General features: G+C 38.6%; 3 protein-coding genes and 1 pseudogene across 3 annotated transcripts; all 4 read right to left on the reverse strand.

Annotated features, from left to right (window-relative positions):
• LOC107612033 overlaps positions 1-3,193 on the reverse strand; it is an 8,231-nt pseudogene extending 5,038 nt beyond the window's left edge.
• LOC110265266 lies at positions 3,753-4,388 on the reverse strand. The gene has a single exon (XM_021108183.1). The coding sequence runs from the start codon at positions 4,386-4,388 to the stop codon at positions 3,753-3,755; it is 636 nt and encodes a 211-aa protein (XP_020963842.1).
• On the reverse strand, positions 5,729-7,127 carry LOC110265267. The gene is made up of 3 exons (XM_021108184.1): positions 7,095-7,127; positions 6,809-6,912; positions 5,729-6,728 (listed from the first exon to the last, which is right to left on the reverse strand). Exons 1-3 carry the CDS (start codon positions 7,125-7,127, stop codon positions 5,729-5,731), a joined length of 1,137 nt encoding a protein of 378 aa, XP_020963843.1.
• On the reverse strand, positions 18,751-19,762 carry LOC110265268. Its single transcript, XM_021108185.1, has 4 exons — positions 19,754-19,762; positions 19,426-19,567; positions 19,181-19,286; positions 18,751-19,060 (listed from the first exon to the last, which is right to left on the reverse strand). The coding sequence occupies exons 1-4, from the start codon at positions 19,760-19,762 to the stop codon at positions 18,751-18,753; spliced, it is 567 nt and encodes a 188-aa protein (XP_020963844.1).

A 21,039-nucleotide genomic window follows, 5' to 3' on the forward strand; every position in this document is an offset into this window, starting at 1 on the left:
TATCTTCCCTTTCCCTCTTCTAGAGGATTCTCCGGTCTTAGATGCCATCAATGGTAATGGAAAAACAAAAAGCTTATGCTTTTACCACACCAAATTTAGAATATTGCTCGCCCTCGAGCAATAATCAAAAGAATAGAAGAAGAAGAAGAAGAAATATGGAGAGGGAGAGGGAGATGTGTTTCGGCCAAGGAGGGTGTAGAGGGGTGTGTTGTGTGAATTTGATGAAGAATGGAGGTCTTTATATAGGGTAAAGGAAGAAACACAACTGTACGAATGGAAGAGATGTGAGATGAGATGTTAGAATATGAATGAATAATTAGAATGAGATGGGGGAGGAATAATTTTCGAAAATTATTTTGAAAAAGAGTTAGTGATTTTTGAAAATGGTTTTTGAAAAATGTTAGTAAATAATTTTTTTTTTGAAAATTTTTGAAATAAAAAAATAAAAATAAAAATAATTAGTTAATTAAAAAGAAATTTTTGAAAAAGAGGGGAGATATTTTCGAAAATTAGAGAGAGAGAGTTAGTTAGGTAGTTTTGAAAAAGTTAAGAAACAAACAAAAAGTTAGTTAGTTAGTTGAAACAAATTTTGAAAAGATAAGAAGTTAGGAAGTTAGAAAAGATATTTTGAAAAGATATTTTTGAAAAAGATAAGATAAGAAGATATTTTTGAAAAGATATGATTGAAATTAGTTTTGAAAAAGATTTGATTTTTAAAATCTCAATTAATGACTTGATTCATAAGAAATCACAAGATATGATTCTAGAACTTAAAGTTTGAATCTTTCTTAACAAGTAAGTAACAAACTTTAAATTTTTGAATCAAAACATTAATTGATTATGTTATTTTCGAAAATTTGTGATAAAAATAAGAAAAAGATTTTTGAAAAATATTTTTGGAATTTTCGAAAATAACTAATAATTTTGAAAAAGATTTGATTTTTAAAAAAAGATTTTGAAAAAGATATGATTTTCAAATTGAAAATTTGATTTGACTCATTGGCAACAACTTGATTTTAAAAATTTTTGAAAAAGTCAACTCAATTTTCGAATTTGATGAGAGAAAAAGGGAAAGATATTTTTTTGATTTTTGAATTTTTATGATGCAAGGGAAAAACAAGAAAAATGATGCAATGCATGAAAATTTTTTTGATCAAAACAATGAATGCATGCAAGAATGCTATGAATGTCAAGATGGACACCAAGAACACTTTGAATGTCATGATGAACATCAAGAACATAATTTTGAAAAATTTTTAATGCAAAGAAAACATGCAAGACACCAAACTTAGAATTCTTTAATGCTTAGACATTAAGAATTCAAGAATGCATATGATAAACATGAAAAGACACAAAACAAAAAATCATCAAGATCAAACAAGAAGACTTACCAAGAACAACTTGAAGATCATGAAGAACACCATGAATGCATGATATTTTCGAAAAAAAAAATGCAAGATGCATATGCATGTGACACCAAACTTATGATATGACTCAAGACTCAAACAAGAAACACAAAATATTTTTGATTTTTATGATTTTCTAATTTTTTTTGGATTTTTATTTTATATTTTTTCGAAAATTATATGAAAAAGAAAAATAAGGATTCCAAAATTTTTAATATGAATTCCAGGAATCTTGCCATGTTAGTCTAAAGCTTCAGTCCAGGAATTAGACATGGCTCACTAGCCAGCCAAGCTTTCAAAGAAAGCTCCAGTCCAAAACACTAGACATGGCCAATGGCCAGCCAAGCTTCAGCAGATATGGATACTTTTCATGTATAGAACAACTAAGTGTGTGAGAATCTCTTCATTTGTGATGGTAAGTTGAAACCCCAGTCCAAAAATTAGACATGGCTTACAGCCAGCCAGGATTCAACAAATCATCATGAAACACTAGAATTCATTCTTAAAAATTTTGAATAAAATTTTTGAAAACATTTTTATTATTTTTTCGAAAACAAAAGAGAAATTTTTTGAAAATATTTTTAAAAGATTTTTGAAAAGAAGACGAAAAGAAAGTTACCCAATCTGAGCAACAAGATGAACCGTCAGTTGTCCAAACACGAACAATCCCCGGCAACGGCGCCATTATCCGCTCATCAAATTACATACAAGAAAATGGAAGATAAATGTTGTGGACAGCAGCTCAAGTCCTCTCTCAGATATAGCCTGCAAAAAAGTTGCCACAAGTTATTTTGTGTCACTCTAACTCTAGCATATGATTCATAGTGTTATGCAAAATCCAGAATATCCATATGAACACGTATGGTAGAAGATACAAAACCCATCTTTGCACTAATCCCAAGAAGTGCAACCAACAGAAGAAGCAAGACTAGACCTGAGGAAATGTGAACATGGAGTTACACCTCCAAAAAAACATAAAAGGAATAGTGGTGTAAATATAGGCTCAATTCTTGTGAATCTTATATGAATCAACATGCAAAATATCCTTAAAAGTATAAAATATACCATAACAACTGCTAAGCCTTATCTCACTAGGTACAATAAGTAGCATAAATAAGAAATCATCATAATCTTTGTTATAAATCATGTATACATTCAAATTATTAAAATCTAGCGATTATAACAATTTCACCTATCACCTATGATTTTTCCTTTTCTAAGATTCCCTCTATTAATAGGTCATTGAACAAATATTTTGCCATGTATGGCATTGAAGACTGACCATGAAGTGAAAAGCAAAAATATGTTGCCATTATAACACTGATTTAAGGATTACCATGAACTAGAGAACCTATATTACATCAAAATCACACTAAAATGAACCACATTTTTGTAATGCACTAGAATGTTAAAAACAAACCATTGCAGTGATATGAAGGCGAGTTCCATTAGCAAGAACAACTCCAGGAACAAGTTTTCCCAGCACAATGGATCCCGCAATTGCCAAATAAGCAAAGAAGCCCAGAAGCAAATAAGCCTGACCCACATTCCAAAATAGTGAAAATATTAAAACTTTACATATTACATTCGTAGAATCAACTAATTCATAAAAAGGGTATAGTGAGTGAATGAATGAATAGTACTAACTGAGTTCCATGATGGTATAAGAGCTTGAAGAAGAGAACCCAGATCCATGAGCATGTGTGAACCTTGTATCTGAATGGAGTGAGTAGTTTGATTGTGACTTTGGTGTCAGAGAAGATTGTGACTTCAATTATTGCAGCAGTGCTGTTGTTGCTACTTTATTGTACTCAAGGTTCTAAAAACTTGACTGATTCAATAATTTAAAGGTCTAATCTGTGATCTAATCGTAATCGAACCAGTTTAATTAAATATATAATAAAATTTTAAATATTTAAACTCAATAATTCATATAATGACAAAATTTAAAATTTCACAATCTCACGGTTAAATTCACGATGTTTAATGACCAATAAGTAATAATCTTTTATCTTTAAAAAAAAACCACTCATCACAAATCATAATAGTTGTTAAGTGACCTGAAATCAACCATCACAACTAACTAACTAACTCTCAAAATAAAAAATCATCAATCAGGAAAAACTCAAAAACATTACAAAATCATATTAATATCAACCATCAACAATCAACAACAATCAACAATAAACAAGAGATTAACAAATAAAATAATTTTGATCTCATGAAAATAATTTTTTTTTGAATAAAAGGAAGCTCAACACATTAAAGTGGAGCATACAAAAGAAAGAAAGAAACATAAAGAGCTACGGACAATAAAACAATCCACTGGCATCTCCAGTGCTGCCATCAGCCTCCCACAGGATCACAAGCACGCCATTCTGTGTAGCTCAACACCGTCCTTGTGTGAATTGCCTCAAGACTTGCTCTTTTATTCTTGAAGATCCGTGCATTACGTTCCAACCAGATGTTCCAAATCACTGCAAAGAACGTGGTCATCCACAACTTCTGCCCTTGTTGTCTATTGTGCATGCCACGCCAACTCTCAAACAGTTCTTTAGTGGTTCCAGGAATTACCCAGTCTCTACCAAGTGACCTCAACCACTTGCACCACACCTGCCATGTTACCTCACACCGAAGAAATAAATGCTCAGCAGATTCTACTTCCTTGGTACACAGTATACACATACTATCACTCATAATGTTAACTCCTAATTTAGTCAACCTCTCCTTGGTGTTAACTCTACCAACTAGCACAAACCACCCGAAAAGCTCAATTCTTGGAGGTACGAAACCTTTCCAAAGGGAACTCGTGAAACTATAGCTCATGATCTCGGCCGACAGTGTCTCCAATTGTATGGCCTGTATCACAGAGTTAGTAGAAAAAATACCTCTATTTTCAAACTTCCACACCACAGTGTCCTCCCGATCAGATGACAACTTCACTGGCCTTAACCTCTCATGGAGCTGATGGACTAGTTCCATCTCCTATTGGAACAGCTCCCTCCTCCATTGAAAATTCCATATCCATTCTAGCCCATCCCAAAAACCACAATCCCCAATGACACCTCCTTGCTGCCTTGAAATAGAGTAGAGTCTTGGAAAACTCACTTTGAGAACACCACCTTGAACCCAGTTATCTTCCCAAAACCGAGTTTGCATACCATTGCCTACTTCCATTGCCAAACCACTAACCACTTTATCACGAATCTGTTGTTCTTTTATATTCAGCTGACAGATGTCTTTCCAAGGTCCACCTTTTACTGGTAAAGGCTGAGTTGCTAGCATTACATCCGAGTTCAACTTGTTGCACGAATAAACAATATTCTTCCACAGCGGGCAATCCTTCTTTGAAAACCGCCACCACCACTTAAACAGGAGCGCTGTGTTTCTCAGTACCGCATCCCAACCCCCAAGCCCCCCAGCCTTTTTTGGAGCCTGGACTAGCTCCCACTTGACCAAAGGTATACCATGGTCACCGTTCTCCTTGCACCACATAAAGTTCCTTTGTAAAGCAATCAGCTTGTCCGCCACCGCCTTCGGCATCTTGTACAGACTTAGATAATATATGGGGAGGCTATTCAGGACCGATTTGATAAGGACAAGCTTACCTGATTTATTCAAAACCTTCGCCTTCCATAAGCTAAGCTTCTGTTCCACCTTATTGATGATTGGTTTCCAAGTCTTCACTAGGTGCGAATTCGCTCCTAGAGAAATCCCCAAGTATCTAACCGGTAGAGCGGCTTGCTGGCATCCCAATAGTTCACATGCATGATCAATCCATCCTTGCTCACAGTTCACCGAAATCAGATTCAATTTACCAAAATTGATGCTCAGCCCAGACATCAACTTAAAACACCGCAACAGCCTCTTATAGTTTACAATTGTTTCAGTCACCAGCGGGCAGAACAAAATGGTGTCATCCGCAAATTGTAAGTGCGACAATTCAATATGATCTCTCCCTACCAGCAGCGGAGCAATGCGCCCGTTCCTGACAGCTTCCCCCACCATCCTATGCAAAATATCGACAACTAGCACAAACAGAAGTGGAGAAAGTGGGTCCCCTTGTCTTAGTCCCCTCTCCATCTTGAATGGCTTAGATGGTGACCCGTTAACCAGGACTGCCATGGTAGCCGACACACTCCTTCACCCAATTCCTCCATCTTTGCCCGAAGCCCATTTTCTGGAGCACAATATCAACAAAGCTCCATCTTACTCTATCATAAGCTTTTTGAAAATCCAATTTGATAATAGCCGCTGGCTTTTTCCGAGTCTTTAGCCAATGAACCGTCTCGCAGGCTATGAGTGCGCCATCATGAATTTTCCTACCCTTTACAAACGCAGTCTGAGTCTCTCCGACTAACCCCGGCATCACAGATCTCATTCTTCTCACCAACAGAAATTACTTTATACACACACCCCACCATACTAATCGGCCGAAAATCCTTCACCTCCTTTGCACCTTCGAACTTTGGGGCTAGTGTCACCCACGTTACATTTACATCCGTTGGCAACTTAGCACTTTGAAAGAACCCCAATACCGCTACAGTGAATTCCGGCCCAATGTCCTCCCAGCATCTCTTGATGAAGTTCATATTATACCTATCGCTCCCTGGGGCCTTTGAAGATTTGCAGTCCCACACGGCCTCCTTGATTTCCTCCTCCGATGGCATCACTTCCAGCACTTCAGCCTCATCCCTATGGATATGCTTCACTAAGCCATCTCTAACTCCAATCCTCGGAGCATATTCCTGTCTATATAAATTCTTGTAGAACCCTCTAATCGCACCTTTTATTCTTGCCTGGTTCTGCACAAGTCTTCCATGTATCATCAGGGCATCGATCCTGTTATTCCGTCTTCTGGCCGAGGCAATGTTATGAAAGTATCTGGTATTCTTATCCATATTTGTAGCATTCTTGGACCGAGACATCTGTTTCCAGTGTATTTCCTTTCTAATGTACCATTTTGCACAAAAGCTCACTAGTGCCTTCCTTCTAGCCTCCGTTGTACCATCATAAATCCCATAACTAACTAAATTGTCCAGCTTGGTGATCTCCTCCTCAAACCTCATGAGTCTCTTATCCATGTCCCGGAAGTTATCCTTGTGCCATTGCCGCAGTGGTACTGTTAAAGTCCTCAGTTTGCACGTGAACTGCGCTTCTCCGAGGCTTCTCCATTCATTCTTCACCATCCTCAGAAATCCCTCATGCGTAAACCAGGAATCCTGACTTCTAAATGGTCTAGGGCCCCCTCCTAGTCTTGTACCTTCCAAGATCAACGGGCAGTGATCGGACAACCCCTTGGGCCACCCTTTAGCCGAATATCTGGAAATTTCTCAGTCCATTCAATATTTACTAGATACCTATCAATCCAACTACAGGATCGACCCCTAAACCATGTATACTTTCTATCAGTAAGAGGCAAATCTATCAACTGCATGTCATGCACCCAGCCCTTAAACTCTTCCCATGATGCCGGCAAGCTAGTAACTCCTTCGCGATCCTCAACCTGTAAAATTTCATTAAAGTCCCGTAAAAAGCAGAAAGGAACCTGACACAATCCCGCCACGTAGCTCAATTCTTCCCACACCCTCCTCTTTGCCTCCCTCCCGTGCGCACCGTACACCAAACAAAAAGCACAACGGAAGTTGGTCCTTGTTAATACTCCTTCAACGCACAACCACCACTCACCTTTATAGCTGTGATGTACTTGGAACACTCCATCATCCCAAATCAATAACAGACCCCCCGCCGTCCTACAGATTCTACAAACTCCCAACCAGCAGTATTACTTCCCCAAAGCCTTGTAACATCATATTTAGTAAGCACTCCTTTTTTAGTTTCCAGCAGTCCTAACATGTTCAAGTTATATTTATTCTTCAGAGATTTCACCATGCTCAATTTTCTGTCCCCCCTCAACCCCCTAATGTTCCAACAGCTCACAATTATTTAAACAAGTTTTTACTCACCTTATTTTGATTTTTCGGCCAACTCCTTCTCGCCTTTTCCTTTTGCTTCGCCAGTCTTCTCTTCGCCGCTATTTCCTTATTTTGTGCTTGCGAAATCCCTATAATATCTTCTTCTGCATCGTACAAAACAGCCCCCGATTCCACAGCCAGTGCCCAAGTTGCTTGATTTTCCTGGATCTGCTCTTCATGCGTCCCCTTGGACTCCACGCCTTCTGAATGACACCCTGTTTCAGGTTAGACCCTGCTTCTGCCCCCAGGGGAGCACCACCGCCAGCCACCGCCGATATGTCCCCCTCTACTTTACTGTTTGTTACCGAGGTGCTTCCCTTTCCAGTTTGCCGTCTCAGGCCCACTTGGGACCTATCATAGTGTAGTCTGTCCGCACCTCCCCCTTCCTGCGCCACCTGGTCCTACCGGCGTATTTCCTCTCCGGCATTCGTCTCCCCCGGCGACACCCTTCCACACTTGCGCTCAATAACTGCGTGCGCGATCGATTCTGCTCTCTCCAAATCCGCCTCCAATTCCTGGGTCCCAGCCGCCAGCGATCTCCACGCACTGTGCGTCATCCCGTCCACCGCAGTAGCAGCCTCCTCTAGGTACCCTAGTTCACCGCTCAGACCTTCCAAAGGCACCACTGCACTCAGATCTCGTGGAGCCCTCCAGGTCCTCAGTCCACCCGACCTGCCCGTGCCTCCAATGGGTAGAGGTCTGTGATTCGTTGTAGCCAGTAAACAACCCTGGCCCAGCCCAACATCTACCCCAACCACCAGGCGCTCTTCATTCTGCAGCCCACATCCACCTTGATTTGCTGTTGGGCCAATTAAAGGCAAGCCCAAAACTAACCCATCACACCTCCCAGCCTTGTAACACACCGGATGGCCCACATTAAACATACCATATGGTCTAGCACACGCAACCCCTCCTCCCCCAGTTCCACATATCGCGTGACCATTTTCTCCGACTCCCCCTCATTAACCACATCAAATCCCTTAGAATCTGCTACCCTATCGTCCTTGGTACCACTAACTGAATCTGGTACATGCATATCCTTTTTGAAATTCAAATAATCAACGTTAACATCATTCAAAAAGATATCATTAATTACTACTCTGTCCTCCCCGTGCACAGGCTCCGTAGGACTACCGGCAACCAGTCCCGCCGTCGGATCCCAACTCCCCGCCCCCTTTTTCAGGAACGCACCAGCAACGTCAGAAACTATCTTCTCAGCACAGTCAGTGCGGCTCATCTTCACACTGTCCGCCGCACTCACCTGGGAGCCTACCTCCTTCACAAAAACCCCAAACTCAGTATTCCCAACAGCAATTTGCACCCATTCTCGAATTTCATCAAACACCCCCGTCTCAACTTGAATCCTTCCTACTGTAAACGATGCTCCTTCCCCTGTCGTTACATCACACTGAAGCATGTCTCCCCATTGCCCTCCTATTTTTTAAACGTTTCCGGCGACCATGCATGTAAAGGGATTCCGTAGCACTCTAGCCACGTTCTTCGAGTGTTACAGCGTTCCGACTCCTCCCAACGCCAGACCCTATGGAAGAATTTCAACAAAGTATCCATTTTGAATGTAAACGCTCCCTCAGCATGCTGCACAGTATCAAAGATTAACAGCACTTTGGACACCCCGATCTCCTTAACGTCCACAATGTGAGGCAGATTTTTACACACCACCTTCTTCACTGATCTCAGGTCCACAGAGTACAAGGTTTGTCCCACAAAACTCCTCACCAACTAATCCATATTTGCTTCGACTATCGGCACATCAATTCTTTTCAAATTTCCACACCCCTTTGTGGTAGCCTTATGGTCTCGCACTGGCTGTTCCTCAATGACTTGATCAGCAGCAATGCCTTTCCCATGATGGGAACCCTCTGGTCCTCCTCCATGCTGACTTGTGAGGTCCAGCCGCACCTGTCCTCCCCTCGTCTGAGATTGTCTTCTATACTTAGCTTCTCCAACAGTAATTACCTTTCCCCGGATTCTCCAATGGTTCATCTCTATAATCGCCTTTAGAGCGCCACCTTTTGTCGTGTAACGAACAAAGGCAAAAAGGTAGATCAGTCCACTCTTCCTTTTTCGGCCAAGATATATGTCGTTAATTCTTCCCGTCCACCAAAACAAGTGATACAATTCTCTCCTTGAGATATCATCCGGTAGATTATCCACGAACACAAAGAACGAATCATTTTCTAACCGTTGATATTCCTCCCGATTCCAAATCCTCGGATCCTTTGCTTGTTGGTGTACGCCTCTAGTCCCCCCCTCATGTTCAACAAATCACTTTTTTTCCTCTCATGAAAATAAATTAAATCAAACAAATAAAAAACGAAAAAATAAAACTAAAGAAGAAGACGCTGAGTTACGAACAGGGAAGTGGGGGAGTGAGCAGCGACAGCAAGAGACGGTGGCATCAACAAAGCCGGCGACGACAGGCAACGTAGGCGAGAAAAGCGACGATGCAGAGAATAGGTTGCAAAAGCGCCGGCGACAGCAGTGGGCAATACAATAGCATGGGAAACAGCGGCAAAGCGGGCGACAGGAGCAATGTGGCCAAGGCCAAAAGCTGCACCAATGCCGGCGACAGTGACCTTCTGAACTGGCTAACGGAGCCAATTGGGCCTGCCTCCTCCTCCTGCCTCTAGAGGTATGGCCGGCGGCTGCAGCTCCTTAGGTGGGTGGGTTTTAGGATTTTTAATTTTAGGCGTAACCTAAGTGAATGAATCTGAACTCTTCAACTCCATTTGTTCATGACAAAAAAAATATATGTTTTTTTTTAATCCAAAGTCACGTCGTTTAAAGGGGATTTTCTTTTTAAAATAAAAGTGCCAGCCTGGGAGATCTGCTATTGGTTCAGAGTCAGTTTTAGTATGTGGACTATGCGCCAACCCAGTTCAGGCGTCACGATGCCGGTCGCTTTTTGTTGTGTTGGAGGTTCGAGTATTAGTCACGTGTATGTCCAATTTACTCTAAAACATAATTATAGTCTAATATAAATTTTTAAAATGTCTTCCAAATATAAAGTACTACATCAACTAAAATCTAATATAACCTTTAATTTCATAATTATTAACAATTTATCATTCATTAGTCGTTATATTACTATTGAACTCATTAAGATAGTCACAAAAAATAAAACAAAACAAAAATAAAGAATTAACCAAACTAATAACAAATATTCGATCATATACTTAACTAGTTAATTGAGTTAATTCAATTCATCTATTACTTCATTGAATTAAAAACAATGAGCACAAAAGGCACAAAAATACAGTAACATTCAGAGTAGAGAAGAACGAGCACAACAACAGTGAGAAGAGCTAATCAATAATCATTCAAAGTGGTTTCTGAACAAAATGTTCATCAGGCTCAATAGGAGAGGAAACAAAAACCATTTCATCAGGCTCATGAGAAGCGTAGCTTGTAAAATCATATAGTTTCTCTACCAATGTAGTGTACAAACACAAAAGTTAAAGCCCTTACAAGACAGAGGTTATATGCACAAACATTTAATCAATAATCAATAATCAGTGAATCAAAATAATAAAATCACAACACAAAACAGTAGCACAGCAAAATCAGAGCTAATCAATAATCACATAATCTTTCAACAAAAATTAAAAACACAAAAAATATCTAAAAATAAAAAGTCAACATGAAAGTTTGTCATCAATCATCAAAATTTGCAAAAACTCAATCTAAGCATAATTAAATCATAAACCAATGAATCATTAAGAGTTTAAGAGAGTCACAAATTCACAATATAAGCATCATTAAATCACAAAACAATAAAAAACAAAACAGCACCTCAACAGCAGCAGCTCATCACTACCAAAAAATAAAAGAAAACTACAAAACAGTAAACACAAAGCAGCACATCAACAGTAGCAGCAGCACATCACGATAAAAAAAATTCACAAAATAGTAAACAAAAACAAATTCATCGCTAGCAGGCAACAACACAGCACAACCCAAAAAAGTCACAAAACAGAAAACACAAAACAGCAGCAGAGAGCTAATCAATAATTAGATAATCATTCAATAAAAACACAAAATATTCAGTAATCATTTAATGATTTCTGAACAAAGCATAAAAAATTAAAAGTGATGAAGAACGAGTTAGCTCTAAGTCAATGACCTTCGATCGCAAAGGAGGACAGACGGCGATAGACGACAGAGACAAGATGGCGGAAGTTCAAGGTCGTCTTCCTCGGCACACCGACGACAGAGTTTCGCAACTAGTGCTCTGTGATGCAGTTAGCAGAACGCATTGGGGGTGGAAAGTGAAAAATAAAAAAAATTATTCAACAAAGTCCACAGTTCAATTCAGTAACTTCAGTTCACAGTTCACAGAAAAATAAAAAATCACAAAAAGTTCACATCTCACAGAACTTCCCAGAATCGAAAAATTATTCAATTATAGATAAAGAAAAAATTACCTAGAAGCTAGAAGAAGCCTTCAACTGAGCACGCAAGAGGGAGACACGGAGACAAGGCGCACCTTCGAACAGGACAGTGGCTGCGGTGGAACAGAGCTATAGCGCCGGCGGCGGCGTGGCTGCGCGACGGAGGCTTCCACGTTTGCACGGTGGCTGCACGATGAAAGGGAAGGAATGTTGCGACGGAAATTGGCGCTGGCGGTGGCTGTGATTTTGACGATTGAAAGGAAAGCTGGCTGCGCGAGTGGAAAGCTGGCTGAAAGGAACTTGCGACGGTGAGTGACTTCCACAGACCTTGCGAAGGCGGCGGTGGCTGGACGGAGGTTACGTCGGAAGCTCGAAGTGGAGACTGGGAAGTGGGAACTGTGAGCGAGAGGTGAGAGTGGAGGGCTGGAAGGGAGGCTCGAAAGTGGGTCTCTGCTGTCTGTAGGTGTCTGGGTGAAAGACTAAGGTTCCTCTTTTGGCTTAATTTCAAAAACCATCCAGGTCACGTTTCGGTTCGACTGACCAGTTCCCATCCAATTCGATGGTCTAATTCTGGTTTTTAAATTTGACGGTTTTGTCTTCTATCCGAATTGTGTTTGTTAACAGTTTCCGGTTCGACCGGCCGATTCGAATCGATATTCTGAACATTGGGTAAATGACGTGTTGCTTCTGACCTGCACGTAGTTAGAACCGGTTTATAACATTTGCAAATGTATCCGTTGTGTCATGGGTGATAACATAATATATATGTTTATAAGAGGTTAGTATTAAATATTTGCTTTCGTCTGATTTGGGCCGTGAATGGACAGTGTAGTAGTTGGGCTGCGTTTGTTTTGAAATTTGTAAAGGTATGATATTAGTTTTTGTGTATAATTATAAAACGGTGGTAATATATCTTTTTTATGGTTGTATATATGTTGATTTTGGACTTGTCCCAAAAAAAAGTTGATTTTGGACAAAAAAACTAGCTTAATTTGAATCAATCTGAAACTCAAGAAATAAGTGTGCCTATAAATTGTTAGTTTCGAAAAAAATAATTGTTACAAGTTATAAAGCTAATTTAGAGGATTTAACGTTATAGTTAGTAATTGATGTATGTTTATAAAATGGGAATTATTGTTTATAGTATTGGAATGAATTATTGGTTAGGTGGCTGTGGAATGGAAAAGGAAGAGATGACATTGAATAAAATTATTTTTATGTCCATTCATATAATTATTAGGATTTAGGTTACAAATATAAAGAGACATAGGCGCAACAAATGGATACAACAGAGGGTCTGTTGGCTCCATTGAGACACCAATTTCAAAGGATAGAGGAAAGTATGCAAAGGTACTTCAATGTATAATGTATAACTCCATACAGAAAAAAATATTGTCATTTTTAAATTAATTAATAATACTTGACAAAAAAATTAATTAATAATGTCACCTTTAAATTATAAAATTTTGCTACAAATAAACATTATATTAAGAGTACTATCTTTTAAATTAAAAGTGGCAATATTCATTCTCTTAACTCTCTTATTTTTATACTCATCTTTAAAAATTTTCAATGACAGAGAATTTTTTTTAAGAGATAAAAAATATATGATAAAAACTCTAGGGATCCCATTTCAGCTAATTTATGTTATAATTAATTCTTTTTAATATCAAAATGTTAAAATTAACTAAAATTAAATAATTTTAAAAAGTCATACACGATTTTTCAAATACGAAGAAGGTATATAGAATACACAATTATATAATTGATGTTAATATAAGAGACATTAATGTTATTGTATACAATTGAGAAGTCAACTGATTTTTTGTCTTAAAATAGAGGGTTTGTTGGCACACTGGAGAGTTTGTTGGCTTGGCTCCATTGAGGGAGCGATTTTGAAGGATGGAGGATAGCATGCAAAGCTACTTGTTCTTCGCAGTGACAAAAGGGACGCAGACATGTGTGTATACTAGTTGGGAAGATACGAGAGACCAAGTTTGTAACTACCCTTTTCTTGAATTCCACGGGTTTAATAGCTACCAACAAGCTGTATTGGCATTCAACACAAGATTGCAATGTATTGCCGCCAGGACAGCTGCAATGCTGGAGATGATTGGTTCCAGTGGCGAAGGAAGTGGTGTTTGGAAAGGAAGTACGCCATCTCGGAGCAGTTGGCCGCGACCCGTGGTGTCTTGTAAGTTTGAGTTTCAATGAATGTGCTTAATCGAAGTTATTCTTATGATATTTTGTTCATTTGAGTTATTGTATATGGTATATATTTGGGTTATTTCAACCGAAGAAAAATAATTATTGGAAGTGATTGCTGGTGCAGGGCTTCCAATAATCCTTGAAGAAGAGCTTAATGGTGAATTTGCCATAGTGAATAGCATGGAAGACTGGCTGGTGAAGGTGTGCCACGAATCTGATATTCCTGGGCCGTGTTTCTTCAAGCAAGAAAGGTATGTCAGAGACAAAGGTTCGTTCTTCGGATTTACCGCGGTTGTTCCAGGTGAACGTATGAGGTCGAACACAGTGCTAAGGGTCGGTTTTCTATGGTAGAAAAGGCGGCTCGTGAAGATGCGGTGCAAGAGATACTTGGTCGAGTCCTGGAAATTATCGATAAGGAAATATAAGAGTATTACTACTCAAGAGTGAAGCTTCTTCGAGACAGTACTACAATACTCCGGGCTAAGGTGGGCCAGTTGGAGGATGCTTATGAGAAGCTTTTGGCCAGTTATGAGGTTGTTGTGAACGCTCGTATTGAAGGCCAGTCCCCTTGAATTAAGTTTTGGTTTATCTGAATTTAGTTGTAGTGAGTATGAAGTTATTATATGTTTGATGTATGTGTTAATGAAGAATTTGCTTTTGTGAACTGTTGCTTTAGTTATTTTCCTAGATTATGGGTCATTAAGTAGCTTGGTAAATTAAATTTAATTAACATGTCAATGTGAGTGCGAGGATGTGAAGCTACTTTCTCGATGTTGTTGTTGCTGGTACTATAGAAATCTGTTTGTTGATGCTGGTAATGGTGAAATTTAGTTAATCTTTTTTCCTTATCCTTCATTAGCATGTGTTGTAATCGTTTATTTTTGAGATGGTTAGTTATCGATATGTTTGGTTTGATCTTTTAAAGTGGGGCTATGGCCTGTCTGTCTTACGTTGTGTTAGACTGTCATATAGCCATGACGATATACATACTTGTACAGAGTCTGTTTTGTCGTGTTGTATTTAATTTTTTTAGTGCAGGGGAGCGATATAGAGTTGTCATTGTTATAGAGTTGTTGTGTTGTATTTAATTTTTTGTATGCTTTCAGTAGAACACCGTGATAGGGATGAGTGTGCATTTATGTTTCGCCTGCACCAAATGAAGACAAAAACTTAAACAATTAAATTATGTTATGGTGTCTTCAGGAAATATGTTAACTGTAAGGAATATTATCACGTGTAGAATTGTACCTGTTTAGTATTAGAGTTAAAGACTTAATGCCATTCTTGAAACACCTAGCAAACCATTTTGGGTATGGGATATTAGGGATGAGCGGGGATCTTTCTGATTCCGATAAACCGCATACGATATCAATGAAGGCTAGGAAAAGGAAGAGGTCGGTTTTGTAGCATAGGTAGACTCTAGGAGTGGAGAAATATAGTTGATGAGCCTGTTTTGCATACTAATTCCCGTTAGTTCTTGGTTTTGGTAAGGTTTTCCTTTTAAGGTAGTAACACTTCGCATGATAGCAGGCTGCATCGAGCCGGAAGTATTAATATGTTGACCAGAACGATGATTTGGATGGAATGGGAACGAGAGCGAGGTCATCCTCACCTTGTAACTTTAGTATATAGATTTTTTCGGTAAACATTTTTCACTAGTACACAAGTTGATATTATTTATATTTTTCTAAATTATATTTATAAATTTAGAGTGTAATATTTATGACTTAATTTCGTAACAAATAGAGAGAGACATTAAAAACAATAACAATGTGTTCTTAAGATAAAATAAAGGTTTGCAACAAATAACCGAAACTTACATGCCAACTTGGATGAGGCCCTCTATGAATCTTAACTACGTATTCATAAATATAACCTATAACATGTTAATAATTTATTCCACAATAATTAATTCGGTACTTCTTTCGTAGGCTTATATACCTGTCATAGAGGATGAGGGACACTGGTTCCTAGCTATCGTAGCATTCAAAGATGAGGTGTTTTATCACCTGGATGCTTTGATGGATGATGAAAAAGCAATTCGATGCAAAGCCACCATAAGAAAATTGGTTAGTCTAATACAGTAACTCGAATTTGTGATGGATAGAGTTGTCTTTAACTTAAAAAAAAATACATTCTGCATGGATTCAGGGAGACAATTTGTCAGTAGTCATTGGTAAACCAAAATACCCGCTGCAATTCTCCAAGAAGTACAAAGGAGTGACATACATCCGCATAAAAGAAGAAGACGGTTTTCCCACAGCCCAATCAAGGTAAGGTGGAATCCATTCTACCTTTCAATTATCCTTATCCAAATTGTAAAGCACACTTTCAATGTTTAATGTTAATATGCCAAGCCAATTCCACCACGTAGGGAGACTTCAGCGATTTCGGTTTTGAATTTGATGGCAACGGGCAGTGCCTTTCAGCATAACCTTAATGCCCCACGTAAGTAATCAAATATGTTCTTGAAAGTTCGATCTATGACAAATGCCGCTTGCTTGACTTGTGAAAATTTGTTGCAGCTCGATAAAAATCTTGTCAGGATGCACACCGCATTGGGTTTGATCATGGAGCCCTTCAACGAAGTGACATCTTCGATGCCAAGTATTGGTGCGAAAGTTTGAGATAAAGAGAGACTGGTCTTCACTGTACACCTTTTGTTGTGAACTGGGCGGTGGTCATAGTAGACTTTATGTTTCATTAGGACGTGTGCCTACTATTTAAATATCTTCCTTTTAATTGGCGTGTATCAGTTTGAACTTATGAACTTATATGTACTCTTTTATGTCTCTGGATCTTACTGGTAAATAGCATTAAGTCGGACAAGACAAATTAAGCCGGTTTGAACCAGAACATTTTTTCTTGTGTTCTATGAATAATTCACTCAGACATCACAAATTAAGAATGGTTCGAATCAAAACAATAAAAAAAGCTAATATCTTTACTTTGAGGTAACAAGTTACCCATAATTACCAAACAATATAAATTAAACTACCCAACATCGCAATTATCTATGGTTTCGATAATGAAACATCGTACTCATGTTCATCCGTTGCACATTGCTCATCCAATTCATCCTCATTAGCATCAACATCACCATTAGTCACGTGTTGGGATATAATAATCTCCATCTTCATGTTGTAAGATTGGTACAAGCAAAGACACACACATTTGTCATAATTATTCAATTTGGTGTAAAACTGATTGTTCAAATTGGTGATTGAAGAGTCATATGAGACTTACCTGGGATATATCATCATAGTATATGTCATCGTCATCATACATCTCACCGCATGGGCTATATCTCGCTGCCAAATACTCAGACTCATGCCTGGTTTGCCTTTGATGGCATGAAAGTCTATTATGTCCAACATTCCTACATATGCCACACCTCTTAACACCCTTGACTAATGGATGGTTCAGTGAACCTTTTTTGCGCCGAGTACGTTGTCAAGCGATATTTGGATCCCTAACACATCCCTCCAGAGTAGAGGATCCGACCACATTTGGTCTTTCTCCAACCTCTTTGACCGAACCCTTAATACAGGAGATCTCATTCCTAAGTTTTTGGGTGACTTCCACAAACTCATCAGCATCATTAGACACTGGCACACACAACTCCCTGCACAAGTCATTCAACATCCAATTATGACAGTTGACCATTGAGTCCCAACAAAATGGTCCTTTCTCCATGAATGCCCTAACTTTGGACCTGGAATCCTTTGACCATGTGCCTAGAACCAGAGTCGAGGGTATCTCTGTGGCATCCATATGAACAAGGACCGCGCAACGTGATCACATGGAATAACCAATGACTCACTTCTCATGCATGAACACTTAAAGAAAGTTCCATTAGGATACTGCGAGACTTGCCACTCTCACTGTGAATTTTCGAATCGTGAAAGTGTATAAATCTCATACATAGGTGTGTATGTGCAGGAGCGAACCTTCAGCGTGCAAGCTCGCGAAAGCATTGGCTTGAACAACAGAAAAATTTTCCAGGTAAGCAAATTTGCAGCCAATCTCTCAAGAGCATGCAATGATATTTGCATTACCAAATCCCTAACAATAGATTACAAATCAGTGTGTGCTTCCCGAGACCTCATATGAGTTATGCAATGAAAGAACTACTCAACGAAATCCTTCAAGTTATGTCTAGAGTGTACAAACTTGCCAAGCATAGAATGCAAACCTTCACACCTCGAGGTCGTTCGGAAGCCACCCGAAAAATGTCTGCAGATATAGGTAGTGGCCCACATTGCTCTCTTGGCATAAAGATCACACACCCACTGATTAGTCTCGAGATCAAGTTTCGATACAAGCTTCTGCCATGTTTCCTCAAACTCAGATACTTTATAGTCAAATAACATGCATTTTTTGAATTCAGACGTAAACACTGGATTGCTAATATTTGAAGTGGCATTCCTAATTAAATACCAAGCACAGAGCCGATGATAACCACCTGGAAATACAACTTCAATGGCCTTCTTCATTGCACCGTGACCATCAGTTATAACACATCCAGGTGCCTTCCTTTTCATTGATTCAAGAAACTGCTGAAGTAACCAAGTGTATGTTTCTTTCGTCTTGTTTGCAACTAGTGCAGTAGCAAATACAATTTTTTCGTTATGATGGTTTAGACCGAAAAAAACCACAAGTTAGCACATGTACTTGTTCTTATGACCAAAATAGGTGAACTAATCACCCATCTTTATCTGCCAAGTATCTTACAAACATTCTTGGATTTCACTTTGCTATTGATTCTAACAACTTAAGACACGATGTTGCATCCCCACCAATGAGCTTCCTTTCTTTGTCTATCTTGTTGTACATATCTCTTTTCAAAAATGGAACATTTTCATGGCCTCTTGCGGTTTGCACAAACGATGCATAAATTTGTGGAGTCCTAATGCCAACCTTAAACATCATATTCGTCTGATTAATAAATGCCGCATTCATCATCTTGTGTCCAGGAAGCATGAAAGTTAGAGTGTCCTCGAGCATCTTGTGATTATGAACTTCCTGAAAATAGATTATGATCCATCTTCCACTTTTCCTGTGTACATGTACACGCATTTCAGCCTCACAACCACATATGGACTCCGGCTTTGGTTCCCTTTAACATTTTTCACAATCATTGTTCTTTCTAAATCCCTGCCTAAAGCAAACAAAGGACTGTTGTGTAACCTCGTTGTTCATGTTTTGCTGCGACCGGTACCTTCTTGTAGCAAATCCGTTCATCTTCGCATACAAGTTATAGAAAGCAAAAGGAACTTCCCGATCTACAAAATGTAACATTTTAATTTGATCAGCACTAATTTCCTTCAAATTCATACAACCCAGATCAGCCAGCCGATCAATTCCCCTTTCTTCCTAGTTGTGATAAAAGCCATCACCGTATGCATCATCGTCTTTCTGCACCTGACTCAGCCGAATGTCCCCCAACCCATTCGAAATCATCTCCCTCGCTCGTTGCATTCTCCTCAACGACCCCTTCTTCCTGGAATGGTGCATACATCGAATTGTTACAATACCTATCTGGATCTTCCTCTAATGACGACACCTACAACACATCACGTATCACATAAAATAATGAAATAAGGGTACTCTTGCCTGTACTCCAACAGCAATGATTTACTTCAATGTATAACATAGAACTCTATATAATGTATACTATATAACTCCATTAAGAAATTCAAACAGAACGAACTGCTTACCATTAACTAATGAATTGCTTACCTTTGCATACCTTATACATTTCTTTTTAATTTTCATTTTCAACTCAAATGTAAACTAATTACCAAAACAAAAATTACTAATATCTAATAACAATTCATAACAAGTCAAAAGTAAAATAATTTAATTTGTACAAATGAAAAATGTTTTTAGTGTATTGAATAATTAAAAGATATTTTTAAGAAAATATTAGCTTTTTAAATAGGAAGAAGGGACAAAAATATACCTGAAAGTTCACACGTTGGACACGATTATACTTGAATCATTTAATGAGTCACGCGTGCACAGTATTTGTTCACTCCGGCAGACACATTCACCCTACCGTCCATCGGTGTGTGGCTTCGTTAGTTTAAGTGGACACATGGGAGTCTTTGGCCCTTGCTGGCAAGGTGACTGTGAGTGAGGTATCCCCTTAGTGCCAACTCAGAATAAATCATTTAATTTTATATTTAAATTATTAAAGAAAATTAATTAAAACCATCCATCTCTTTTATGTTTAGAAAAAAATGTATAGTATTGAAATTCTAACAGATAACTAAACTAAGAGCATGGGTTCACTCCAGAAAAATCCGAGCTCGTTATCCCTAAATTATGGTAGCGCTACTGGTGGCGGATCTTCATTATAGAGGAACAAGAAGAAGAAGAAGAAATTTGACTACAATAATGGTAAGTATTTGCATTGGATTGAAGTAGTGGTACTGAAGTCTGGAACAGACTGAAATCTAGACAGATTGTTTCTGCGATGTCCTCTGTGAGAAGTAGGTTTTCAAATTGCTTTGCTTTTCCTTATTGGCTTTAGGGTTTCATCCATTTATTTCCTTCTGTATCCCTTCCGATTATTGTGTCAAATTTTCAGAGTGCTAAACATAGGTGTGAGTATTTTGTTTGGCTGGACGAAGTTGAAGGAAAACTAAGAAATGTGGGGACAGAGGTTAAATCTGAAAAAAGGCCATGAAAACAATCATACCAAAAGATGGTTGAGCTTACAAAGGATGCAACAAAGGTGGAAGAAGATATGCAAAAGTTACAGAAGACAGTTAATTAGATTAGTGAAAAAATAAAATGTATTAAGAATATGGTTATGGGTATTTGTTTGGGGTTGAGATTTTGTGCATTATGGATTTTTATGATATATGCTCAAAAGTGAGGATTATGTGTAATCATTTTGAAACTTGCATTGAATAAATGGGGAAAAAAAGCTCTGTTTCATTGTAAATTCCATATTGTAATCTGTGTAATAGAAACCATTGACAAAACAAAGAAGTCTAAACCAGTGAAATGCACATTAAGGACAAAACA

Source organism: Arachis ipaensis, chromosome B08 (assembly GCF_000816755.2).
Source record: "Arachis ipaensis cultivar K30076 chromosome B08, Araip1.1, whole genome shotgun sequence".
NCBI classification, from domain to species: domain Eukaryota; kingdom Viridiplantae; phylum Streptophyta; class Magnoliopsida; order Fabales; family Fabaceae; genus Arachis; species Arachis ipaensis.